Consider the following 13,140-nt stretch of genomic DNA (forward strand, 5'->3'; position numbering starts at 1 on the left):
TTTGTAAATAAAAACACAAGAATTTGTTAAAACTGTTTAAACTTTTGCAAGTGTTATGTGGAAAAATACAACAAATATAAACAAATTTAAGTTCAAACAGATAAATTAAATTGCCAAACTTGTTTAGAGACAACCTACTTAAAATTAAACAAAAAAGCCAAAAAAGAGGAAAAATTCAAGTATTACTACCCAATAATATTCAAATGCTACTTAAACAAAAACGATGTAAATACATAGTTTAATATTAATTAAACACAAACTATTTTAACACCACATATCAACTTACCCACGCATTGCTTAATAACAGACAATGAGTGAAATATTTTTAAGTTCAATTTGAATCTGGATTCAATCAAGGTAGGGATTGGTTTTGATAAATATGGAGGGGGTGGAGAAGTTTAGCTGTGTGGGGAGAATGGAACATAGATCTTATGGAAAATAACGAAAATGAAATATCTTCAAAAAAATGAAATATCTTCTAAAAAATACCGAAAAAATGAAATATCTGATGGAAAATATCAAAAATAAAATATCTTCGAAAAAATGAAATATCTTCGGAAAAATATCAAAAAATGAAAGATCTTATGGAAAATAACGAAAAAATTAAAATATCTTATGGAAAATATCGCAAATTAAAATATCTTATGGAAAATTAAAATATCTTATGGAAAATTAAAATATTCTATGGAAAATTAAAATATCTTATGGAAAATTGAAATATCTTATGGAAAATATCGATTTGTAATGCTTGGGTTCGAATAAATAAAAGCAGGCGTGACCTTAAAAAACTTTTGTTGAATATATATAAACTCAGTCGCCCCATTCTATTAAGTTACCCGTATAACTTTACTTTATCCATTTTAATATTCAGGTCACTTTATATAAATGCCAATACTATTAAAAATAAATGTTGGGTGATTTAGATCAGCGTTTCTTAAACTGAGGTAAATTTACTCCTTGGGGTAAATTCCTAAAATTTAGGGAGTAAATGAATTTAGGGGGTAAATGAAGTACTAATCGAATTCCACATCACTTTAACTGATGTAATTAGTTGTTTCTGCTTTTTAATAAATAGATGCTATATTACATGTTAGGGGTTAATGTGATAAGCAACTTTGTTAAAAGGGTAAACCATACAAAAAGTTTAAGAACCACTGATTTAAATTAATATGACATGCACAACAGTTTACATATGTGGGTTATGTATCTGGCATTAATATGGGTGTAATGTATTTATGTCTTTGTGTGGAAGCAGACAATATACAGATTATGTTGTCTCAATCACTGATATGATGTCATGACACCTTGTATGATGTCATAAGTCATATTATTTTGTTATAAATCAGAGAACAAAAAAGGTGATAAATTCTGTAAATCTGGCCTGATCTAGTTCTCATAAGCTTGGACTTTTTCATAAGGAAATAACAGTCAGGATCAAGTGATAAAAGAAACCTTGTCCAACTAATCGTTGTGCAAAAAAGAGAACTTATTTCTTTTGTAGCTTTATGACATTATAATATAAAAGGTGGGAAAAAACATTATTAGACACTTTTATATGGAAGAATCAAAAGTTAAATAAAAGGTCTTTAAAAGTCAAAAAGACTGACAAATATTATCTTTTCAGCTTTAAAATCATACAAACGCGTTCCCACCCTCCGTCAAGTTCAAGCATCAAAGAATTAATAAAGGTTAATAAACTTAAAGACCGTATTTCCCCATACAGTAAGGTAGCTAAGCAAACACACAATGAATATGTCTGGCCACCTTATAAGTAAATAGAAGCCATGGTAACCAAGACTTTACAGAGTTGGTGATAATTATGTTTAAATAACTTTAAGAAGAAAATCTATTTTTTAAAGATATTTTTTTTGTATTTTTTAACTTTTTTTAAAGATGTACTTTTATAGCAATAAGCTATATTCAATTATTTTTAAAGAAGATTTAGACATAAATGTTTTTATAACTGTTGTTTTGCTGCTAATTCCCTTCTGCTTGCTGCTTTAGTTAACTTCAACCCAGTATGAGTTTTTATCATTTATTATCGGTTAAATAACCACAATTTTATTTGACATTTTTTCAAGTACTGTTTTTAATAAATGTTGTTTTGCTGCTAATTCCCTTCTTTTTAATTTTTAATTAATTTGATTTCCACCACTGTATTCAGAGAGAATTAAAGTTTAAGCTGTTTTTCATGAAAAACTTATTTTAATTTGTTTCAAACTTTGAATAAATATTTTCAAAACTAATGACGCCTTTTCATATAATATAATTGTATTGATATAGTTTAAATATTACGCAACAATGCTTAGTGTTCGTCACAAATGCACTGATCAGACTATTCAAACACAGAAGGACAATGAAAAGACGTGCATTCCAAAACAAACAGTCAAGTTACGTCACAGTCGCCATTATGACGAAATAATAAAAGGAGAAACATTATTGTTATCGAATAAAAAACGCCCAAGAAGCATTTGCTTTGCGTGTTTAAACCAATTTCTGAACAAATTTATTCAATTTGGTGTTGCAAAAGATTTTAAATAATAATTTATTACTAGAAATTTCAAATATCATTTTATGACTTGTTAAAGTTTGCAATGTGAAAAATAAATAAATTAAATAAAGAAAAATTCTAAACTTTTACATGCTACTTTGTTTTTATATTAAACCGAATTATCAGATAAACAATAGCCATTGTACATGCAACAATGGGCAATATATCAGTAAACAATTTGACACAAAAATGCAACAATTAAGAAAAAATGATTATTTATAATTTAAGGTATCATAAGATTTTAGGTATTTATAAATTAATGTTATACCTTGCACCTGGCACAAATTTAAACAAAAAACAGCATTGTTAATATAATTTTAGAAAGAAAACTTCATTAATAATCAGTTTGATTTAATTTGAAGATTAGGCATTATGAAAATTTTCGCTTAAAAATTTTATTTGAATAAACAGTAAATATTACCAACACACAGTATTTTAAAATTATAGTTCTCTAGCACAAAGTATTTAGAAGAATAAGTTGGTATTATATATGCTCAACACAAAGTATTTAGAATTTACAGTATTCGCATAAATTTGGTCATGCATTTAAAAAGTGCAGATCTGGTCTAAAATTGATAAATTTTAACTTTACAATTTTAAAATAATAATTGTTACTACTGCAATTGTTAAGAAAATAACAATGTACTTTTTACATTATATTAAATTGACTCTAGTACGCCACCTAGAGAACAGAAATTATGAAAACAAATTTGATCAAAAATTCATAAAGTTTTTTTACGTTAAAATGTGTTCAAATTTAAAATACAGATAATATGTTCGGATTTAAACGCTGTCTTTAATTTATTCATATTAGACTGGTATTACCAAACTAAAAGAAATTAAATTCTTGGTCTAATTTACTGATTGTTATAGAATAATGGTGTTGTTTAATTAACAATATCCATTATTACAAAATTTGATGTTGGAAAATGTAAAACTTAAAAAAACTATTTTATAAGATATTTATGATCAATTTGCAAAAATGTCGATAAAAGATTAATATCATTGTAATGTAAGAATCGGTTTTGTAATTAGCATTGTAAGATCAATACATGGTTCATTGCTTTGTGCGTTCATGCATTAAGTACCAGAATGTTGATGACATCATTGATCCGTTTGTGACATCATAGCTACATAGGTACACTACTGAGTATTATTGATATGATGATTATAAGGAGGATGATGCAGCACACAATCATACAAATCTTCTTCTGCAAAAATATCAAACAACAAGATTAATTTTACTAACATTTTATAATTTTTATACATTGAAAAATTTTTATAATTTTATACATTGAAAATTAAGTTGAACCTTAAAAATGTATTAAAACAAATGCAAAATATGCTATGTTTGAGCTCGTACAGCATGACACGACATGAAATAAAATGTCTTATAAATGGTCTAAAACTCTAAAACATGTTCAATAAAATACATTTTTCATATGATACATTGATAAGTAGATTTCTTTTTTATTAAAATATAATACGTCAACAGTGCATGTTGCAACTGTTGTATTCTTACTTAAAGTTATATTCAAAAGACTTATATATTTTAACGGTTAATATATCAGTGCTTTTCAACCCTTGGGTCACCATTTGATTTGGTTGGGTCGCCTACTACAGTGGTTCACGAACCTTTTGAATGTTATTGGAAAAGTTAAATTATTTTATTGAATGTTTACAAAAAAGTTGCAAGAAATGTAGTTATGGGAATTTTGGTTCATAAAGCCATTAACTTATTCATTATACTTAGGTTGCTGCAAAAGGATTGAGAAGCACTGGTGTAACAAATACAACACACCTGAGATATAAATACTTGGTGCATGCAACATACAACAAATACAACATTCTATCTTTGTGCGAACATCCATTCTCCATGCAATGGTGCTTGAGTGTTTCTTCTTTATGTGTGTTGTATACCTCATGCTTGTTGCCGAGTTACAACATGGGTGTCTTCTTATACACCAAACATACATGGTGTATCCATACACCTCATGCTCACTGTCGAGTTATAACATGGGTGTCTTCTTATACACCAGACACACATGGTGTATTCATACACCTCATGCTCACTGTCGAGTTATAACATGGGTGTCTTCTTATACACCAGACACACATGGTGTATTCATACACCTCATGCTCACTGTCGAGTTATAACATGGGTGTCTTCTTATACACCAGACACACATGGTGTATTCATACACCTCATGCTCACTGTCGAGTTATAACATGGGTGTCTTCTTATACACCTAACACACATGGTGTATTCATACACCTCATGCTCACTGTTGAGTTATAACATGGGTGTCTTCTTATACACAAGACACACATGGTGTATTCATACACCTCATGCTCACTGTCAAGTTATAACATGGGTGTCTTCTTATACACCAGACACACATGGTGTATTCATACACCTCATGCTCACTGTTGAGTTATAACATAGGTGTACACCTCAGGCTCACTGTGACAATCTGACAGATTTCTGCTCACAAAATACCTGACGCTTATAAAAACAAGAAACTTATCTCAACTCATGGCACATTATGGTCTTTATTATATTTATTTGTAACTGTACTGATTTACATCAAACAGTATATATGTACTTGTACAGGTTGAACTTTTAAGTTTTGGAGGATACAGAAATATTAACAAACAAACGAATATCAACTTAACACAACAGCAAGAACAACAGTAATAACAAGCAGAATAACAAGAAGACCACAGCAGAGTAAAATCATCCATTTCTTCTGCAATAAAGAACATTGTGACCTAACAATAGACAATATAGGCTCCAAACCTGGGGTGGCAAGGTAGGCTGGCCAACCCCTGAATTTTCCCTAAAAAGTCCAAAATTAGAAATTTTATTTTATTACTGATATTGTAGGTGCCAAACCTGAAGTTGCAAGAGTAGGCGTGTTTTAAAAAAAAAGCATTTTAAAATGCAGAGGAAGCTGGGATATTTAGACACACCATTTTTGCATTAATTACTATATCCGTAAACATTACAACCAATAAGTTAGATTTGTTTCACAAGATTGTGCGCCTAACTATCCCTGCCTCCCCTGTGTTTATAAGAGTTTGGCGCCCATGATACAAATACAATAGAACCACATCCCTACTCATTTATCCAAATCAATACCAATATACTTGAACCTTAAAAACCAATTTCATTTCAGTCACATAACACTCTAGTTAAGCATTGTAGACAATAATTAAAACTGAACACAAATTGTGGATAAATTATAAGTAATATTAAACTCAGTTCACAGTAGTTATTATATCTAAGTGCTTTATCTTATAACAAATTGAAATTAAACAATAATTTAAACAACCATAAAATAACAACACCATTGCAAAACCAAGACACAAATTATTTTACAGAATTGAAAATTAAAACTTTTTGTTTCATCATAATGAATTAAATATTTAAGAAATTTAAGAATAAAAACCAAGGAATTAAAGAATAAATTCAAATTGATATCGCAAATCATAAACATCAGAGTAAAGATTACAAAACAACTTGATTAAAATTAAAAACTAAAATCATTTCAACAAAATTATGAACAAATTGGAATACATCGGTTGACACTGAAGGCCTAAGGTATCTTGTTGTATATTTGTGTTCTGTTGTATATGGGTGAGATCCAGAGGACCTGGGATTTAGGCCAGAGTTGCCTCATTACCCCAACATTGTATATGCACATTCTATTCTATATGGGTGAGGTCGTACAGTGAGGCACGCCATGGAACCTGGGATTTGGGGCAGAGTTGCCTCATTACCACAACATTGTATATGCACATTCTATTCTATATAGGTGAGGTCCTACAACAAGACACGTAGAGTTCCCCTATCACACCAACTCTTATTTGCAAATTAAGGACACATTGTGTTATTTCATTGTGGGTTTGAGAGAGATGACAGAATGTCAAAAAAGACATTTAACCTTTTTTTAGAAGTTGCATGTAATGTTGCAGGAGATGATGTATCCTTGAATGGCAGTCGAAACATTGGTGTTATTAAATTGACATTTTAGGAATAAGAAACTAATTTTATTTTAAAAGATTAAGTTTATTGCACGCGCGTTTCATCTGCCATACGACGAGGCATCACCAGGTAATATGAGACAACCAAATCAATACCCTGATGTCTCGCAGCATGGTGACATCAGCAATACAGGTTGTTTTAATCATTAGTTTAGAAAATTGCTGGAACTAACACAACAGAAAATACAAATTATAACATTTTTGGTATAGTCCTCAAAAAACTAATCCGGGCAGTATATGTAGTACACAGAAAAAGACAGTATATATATTGTTCACAGCCTTACATTATACACTGCCATACAAATATTCCATTTAGACTGCTTTGAAATCTCAAAGGAGTAAATAAATTATGTAACTGAACAAAACAGAAAACACATGTTTTAATATTTTTGGTATATTCCTTTTGGTATAAAACTTTAGACAGCATATGTAGACAGTATGTAGTGTTTGCACCCTTCTATTGTACACTGTCTCTGTCTGTCTGCATACGTGTCATTCAGACTGTTTTAAACCCTTAAAGGAGTTGTAAAAACTCTGTAACTGAACAGAACAAAACAGAAAACACAATTTTTTTCAATTATTTTTTGGTATATTCTTAAAGGAGCAAAATAGATTTATCCATCACAAGTTGAAAATGGATTAAATAAAAATTTTCGCACTTTAAAACGAGCACAAAGTACTTGTACATGTTAAGCATAGAAATCTGATAAGTTATGGGGACTTGGATGAGGTACAAAATTAAGGCTGCTTCAATTGGTGACGGACACAGTTGGTTATGATGTCATAAAGAAAGAATTAAAATAATGGAAGTCCATGAAATTCACCTCGCATCACCGTGGCAACATAATCGCCATGGAAACTTAATCTACCACGGCAATTTACCGCATGCTCGTTCTTGAGGATGCAATATCACACCCAAGAATATTAAATGCATTTTTTTAATAACTACAATTTGCCTTGATAAAGTAGTTACTACTGTGGCATTCTTTACTGCCACAGAAGCAAATCCAATTCTACGGTGGCTATTTTTTCGCCACAGTTGCAAACTATAACAGTGGCATTTGCCTGATGCCACGGTGAATTTCATGGACTGAAATTGGAACAAATTTGGAATTGGGCCGTATGTCATTTATTTTGTTTGTTGGGATTATTATTTGGAATTAAAATATCAATAAGACCCTTTGTGATGTAACAGTGAGATATAGAAGATGGAATAATCGAAATTGTTGACAAATAAGTAACAACATTATTATTAGCGTTAAAACAACAAAAATATAATCTAAAGAATAAAATGAAATAAAAAATCACTTTTAATTTGACCGTCTTTTTACGGCTGTTCTGTTTTAATTACAAATGCTGACACAAGTCAAAAGTATTGCGTGGACTTATTGCAAGGTGTAGTCAGGAATAATTGAAACCATGAACAGCTAGCTTGCATTCAATTCTATATGGGTCTTACATAGTAGCATTTCAAGGGAACTGGGATTTAGGCCAGAGTTGACCCATTACCCCAAACTTTTGAATTAAATGTGATTTCCTATTTTTTTAAGGAGTTGTAAGAATAAAATCAGGTCCCAATAATTGAAATTTCAAGCACAAATAATAGTTTTTGCATATTTTTTACTAATTATCTAGTAATTTATGAAGAATTTAAAAGTCAAACCAATTTGGGGAAAACGGGACACCAGTGCCTTAGCCATGCTACATAGTGGGAAAGTAAATTGTTTGTACAAGTGGAACATATTGAAGTATAAGGGTCAGTAAAAGCAAAGTACAAGTGCAGGGTGCATGGACACTGCAATTACATCTGTAAACCCCTTGTATGTAATGTTGGCACTTTGTTGTAAGTCACGTTGGTTCTTAACCAACAGTTAACCCTACTATAAGTCCAATGACACCGAGCACAATAAGAATGATTACGATGATGATAATTTTTTTCTGCGGAAAATTGCTCCTGTTAATTTTACTGAGTTTCTCAACTCCTATAGGCACCTAACCTGGGTTGGTAGGATAGGCAGACCTTTGGTGCTTAAGTCTTAGTACCGACAGAAACCCCTACTATAATTCCAATTACAGCAAGCACAATTAGAACAATTACGATGATGATAATTTTTTTCTGCGGAAAAATTTAGAAAAAAAAAAGGTTAAGCTTACTTATATACTATGTATTCAACTGTTAAACTAATTGTGTGTTCTGTTTCATATAAAAATATGAAAAACAAATTGGTGAAATTTTGATAAATAATTCAATGATGATTATTAAAGCTATTCTGAGTGTGTACATGATATACTCAACTGTCATATTAGTCTGGGAAACTTGTCAAAACAATCTTTATTGATTTCATTTTTTAGGCTCTTTTGATTTTTTAAATTGGGTTTGAAATTAATTATCAGGAATCAGGTCAAAAATGAAACTAGAACATTAGAACAAAAAAATTGTAATATTATAAAGTTACCATTTAAACCAGTGGTTCTTAACCTCTAGGCAACCTATATAATGTCTATATTGAGACCTGAGATTCGGGGCAGATATTGTCCATAAGAACAGTCATCATAAAGACATTTTCTGAGCGATTTGATTTTTATTTTAGCAACTATTATTCAGATTCTATGTTGGGGTTACAATGCATGTCAACTAAATTATAACTAGTTTATACTTTGCATTGCTAAGATAGTAAATGTTTGAACATTAACAAGGAAATTAGCTTTTGGGGGATTGTACAAAGTCTGGTTTAACATGCGATATTTTGGAATGGAATTGAAATCCAATGTACGTTTCCAATCTTATCAATAAGGTTAAGGACCACTGGTTTGTACTTGGTTTATTAAACTTAAATAATAGTTAGGTAAGGTGAAATATAGGAAGGGGTTGGGGGTAAATGGGTTGAGGTTTGGAAACTGTTGTAAGGTGTGGGAAGCTTTGGCTTAACTTTGTTCTGTAATCTGGGATATATTCTAAACAACCTGAATCTGTTGCAAGATATATAGACCTTTAAACTGAGATGACATTCCCGGCTATTGACTAAACTAGTCGCCGCCTAAACTTGCTTTAGCTTTTTAAGTTGCCGAATGAAATTTAAGTCGTTAGATTTTGACCGACTTACTTCTATAATAAGTAAAGCAGTCGGCAGCCGAGAATATCATTCATGGCACTGCATTACACTTATGGCTGTCCTCTGTTGCAAGATATATTGACTGGTAACCTGGCACCATATTCCATTTAGAACTGTCCAATCCAGAATCCAGATGCTTTAAACATTCCCAACATCGCAACATGTCCAATATTACATAGGAACTGGCACCAGTGTCGGAGAAAACAAAATACAAGTTTTTTTGCTGTAGGATTCATTAACCTGTATGACTACATTAGGAACTCTCTAATGTTGAATCCAGATGTTTTTATACCAGGTTTATCAGCTATTTTCTATATTACACAATATCTAGCCTCAATGTAGTAGAGACAACATAACACTAGAAACTTTTATCCACATCCATGAAACAGAGGTTTACAAACTATTTTCTATATTCCATCCCAAATGATCTCAGCACAGCACCAGTATTGTTAGGTGCATGTAACTCTTAAGTTGGTATGCTGTATCCTAGGACTACCTTCACCGAACACCAAGAACTATTCTGTTCATATTTCTCCACATGAATAAACCAGGTTTCAATAAGATTCTCCACAATAATAACTTCTCCACATGATTAAACCAGGTTTTCAAACTATGCTCTATATTGTAGAAGAAGTAGCCTCAGTGCAAGAAACAAAATACCAAACAAAACACCAGTGTTCGGGATTATGAGATCCTCATTTGTGGAGTAAGTTTGACCAATAAATAGGGATGCACATACAAAATTATCCTTGTATTTGTGGGACTTCCGAAAGAAAACAGTTCGCAACGTCACTCGAAAGGTTGCTATATGTTTCGCATTGGCCGTTTTCGCTTTATATTCAATTTGCCCGTTACGCAGGATATCCTAGAATACCTAATTGTTATGTAATGTGCATCCTTATCAACAAAAGTATCTCCCATTTAAATAATGAATAGTTTTAAAAATCCTGTTTAAATATCAAGCAACAATTGTTTCCACAGCTTTGTGTTGGTAATTATGACAACTCTTTCATTTAGAGCAGAAATAAACAATACAACAAATAACACAACATGTCTATCTAGCTGTACTATACAACAACATAAATTCCTGCATTCAAAAGCCAAATTAGCTGAATTTGCAGTGATGTAAGACCAAAAAAGACGTCAAAACTTTGCTCCAAATAAGATATTGCATAAAGAACCAGTTCAGATTTACAGATTTCAATTTTCCCATTAAAAAGTCAATAAAAGATGGGACATCATTGGTTTTAAGACCACTTATGGTAAAATGTGTCAACAAATAAAAAAAATGAAATGTCAGTTATTGTCACTTTAAAATTAAACATCCGATTTTACAAAGTTGGTTTCAATCTAAAGAGACGCCACATTATTATAAATTCTGCAACAAATAATTCAGTTTAAAAATTTCTCTGAATAAAACAAGCCACAAAACTAAATAGTAGCTACCAAGAGATTAATAATAGCTCGCCACACAGCCAACAACTGATCAACCACAATCAATAATGGAGTCTTATCTAATGATGTGATAATAGTGATTGTGATGCGAGAAATAATCTATTTCTGTATCACAGAATAATTTGTGACATACTATATATTTGGTCCACTTCTTATATTATGTTTAGGTGACATATTCTATACAACTCAAATAATACACGATACACTATTAAAAGTACAAACAGCTAATAAAGATTTTTTTAAACAAAATCGAGTCTGGGGTTTGATATCCTGTAATTCCACACAGCATAGCATACTAAAGTCCCGTAATTTGTATGAGCGGCACAGGTTGTGGGCCACAGTTGTCCCATTTGCTTGATTAATATTACAGACATTTTAAAACACTACGTATAAGGCGTTTTAAGGTGCCTACTTATCCATAGTTAAAACGTCACATATAAGGCCTTCCCCTGTCATGCATAGTTAGAAGATATCATTAGATTATTATAATTAACCCTTGAACACATTTTAACATCACATGGCAGCGTAACTTAGAGCAACGTTGGTGTATCGCAGTAGATATCATTAAATCATAATAATCACTGAACCATAAAAATCAACGCTTACTGATACTCGCAGCGAAACTTATTTACTAGTGTCTTATGCAGAATACACATGGTGGCTTCAAACAACTTACACTAGCTTTTTAAACGCCATTGTGCAAACACCTAAATCATGTATATATATATGGTATTGCTGCCATGTGTGGAACAGCGTTTAACGCGCTCGCATGTAGCCCAGTCACCCAGTGTATAAGTTCAAGGCTTGGCTCTGCTACCATTGGCAGACGCAACTTAGGTCCTTTAAAATCATAAAACAAACAATTGCTAGAAGATCTTTTACACACTTAGAGTGAATCATAAGTGAGACACCTTACGCATTAATAACTGGCCATTGCAGAAATATACAATTTCAGTTTGACAAAACAATTAAACATCCACTGGACAAAACTAATCACATGTGAAACCGACTACTCAAAACACAGACCATCACAACAAAGACAGTGACATCACAATGCTCATGCTCGGTGTCACAATGGCTTACCCTTCTTGCTTTGCTCTGATACTTGACTGCTTTCTTGGTGTCTGAGACGGCTCGCTCCACGTAATCAACCGAATGTTCCACATTGTATTCTATTCTATCAATAATCTCTCCCTTTGTGGGGTACCAAAGATTTAGGGGCAGGTATGGGGTTCAAAGGGGGGGTAGGGGGTGGGGTAAAAGGGGTCGGTAAGATTACTTTTACCTTTCGCGCAGCGCTTTGATATTTAACGGCTTTTTTAATCTCAGTATTGGCAGTTTCAACGTAACTTGCAGCGCTCGTTACGTTGTATTCTATTTGGTTCACCATTTCACCCTGTTGAAAATATAATTCGTTAAATATAATCTGTATTATGTAAGATTGACTATAGCTTACTAAATGTGTATGTGTATATATGTATATTGAATGTTATGTATAAAGTATCAATGCAACATGCTCTTACAAAATTTAATTTACAAAATAGCATGTGACAAATAGACTATACATTAAATCCTATACAAAATATGATGAAATGTTCATTTCCACAATCCAGACTTATCTTAAGTATTTGCACAACAACAATAAACATAGACTGATATTACAAGTAAGAAATATAAATATAGTAGTGTGGGGAAGATGGGACACCCAAATATTACGATCATGTTATAAACAATTAACCACGGTCCATGGGATTCCTGAGGATACGGTTTTATAATTTATTAAATGTTCTTCCAAACGGAACAATAAACTATAATAAAAAGGTGTCCTATCTTCCCCCGCCCTACCATATAAACATTCAAATACATTTTATATGATTTCTATGAGTTTATAGGATAATATGCAATGCAAAATACATGTAGAGGCAATGATTTGACATCTATACATATGTTTACAGCTGTCAGTTATGAACATCC

At 31.7% G+C, this 13,140-nt stretch overlaps 1 protein-coding gene across 5 annotated transcripts in view; it reads right to left on the reverse strand.

The window, feature by feature from the left end:
* Window positions 1–3,294: 3,294 nt before the first annotated feature.
* Window positions 3,295–13,140, reverse strand: part of LOC101242355 (syntaxin-1A-like) — a 14,997-nt gene continuing 5,151 nt past the window's right edge. Inside the window, exons 7-9 of one of the 5 annotated variants that reach the window (XM_009862670.3) lie at window positions 12,452–12,562; window positions 8,596–8,714; window positions 7,166–8,536 (exon numbers count right to left, since the gene is read on the reverse strand). In XM_009862670.3, coding sequence (XP_009860972.1) covers window positions 8,628–8,714; window positions 12,452–12,562 — 198 coding nt within the window. In that variant the 3' untranslated portion in view covers window positions 7,166–8,536; window positions 8,596–8,627. Of the gene's footprint in view, window positions 3,763–7,165; window positions 8,540–8,595; window positions 8,715–12,249; window positions 12,563–13,140 lie in introns of those variants that run through there. The other 4 variants (XM_018815055.2, XM_026837833.1, XM_009862671.3 and 1 more) reach the window with 4 other exon arrangements.

Source organism: Ciona intestinalis, unplaced genomic scaffold (assembly GCF_000224145.3).
Source record: "Ciona intestinalis unplaced genomic scaffold, KH HT000025.2, whole genome shotgun sequence".
NCBI lineage: Eukaryota > Metazoa > Chordata > Ascidiacea > Phlebobranchia > Cionidae > Ciona > Ciona intestinalis.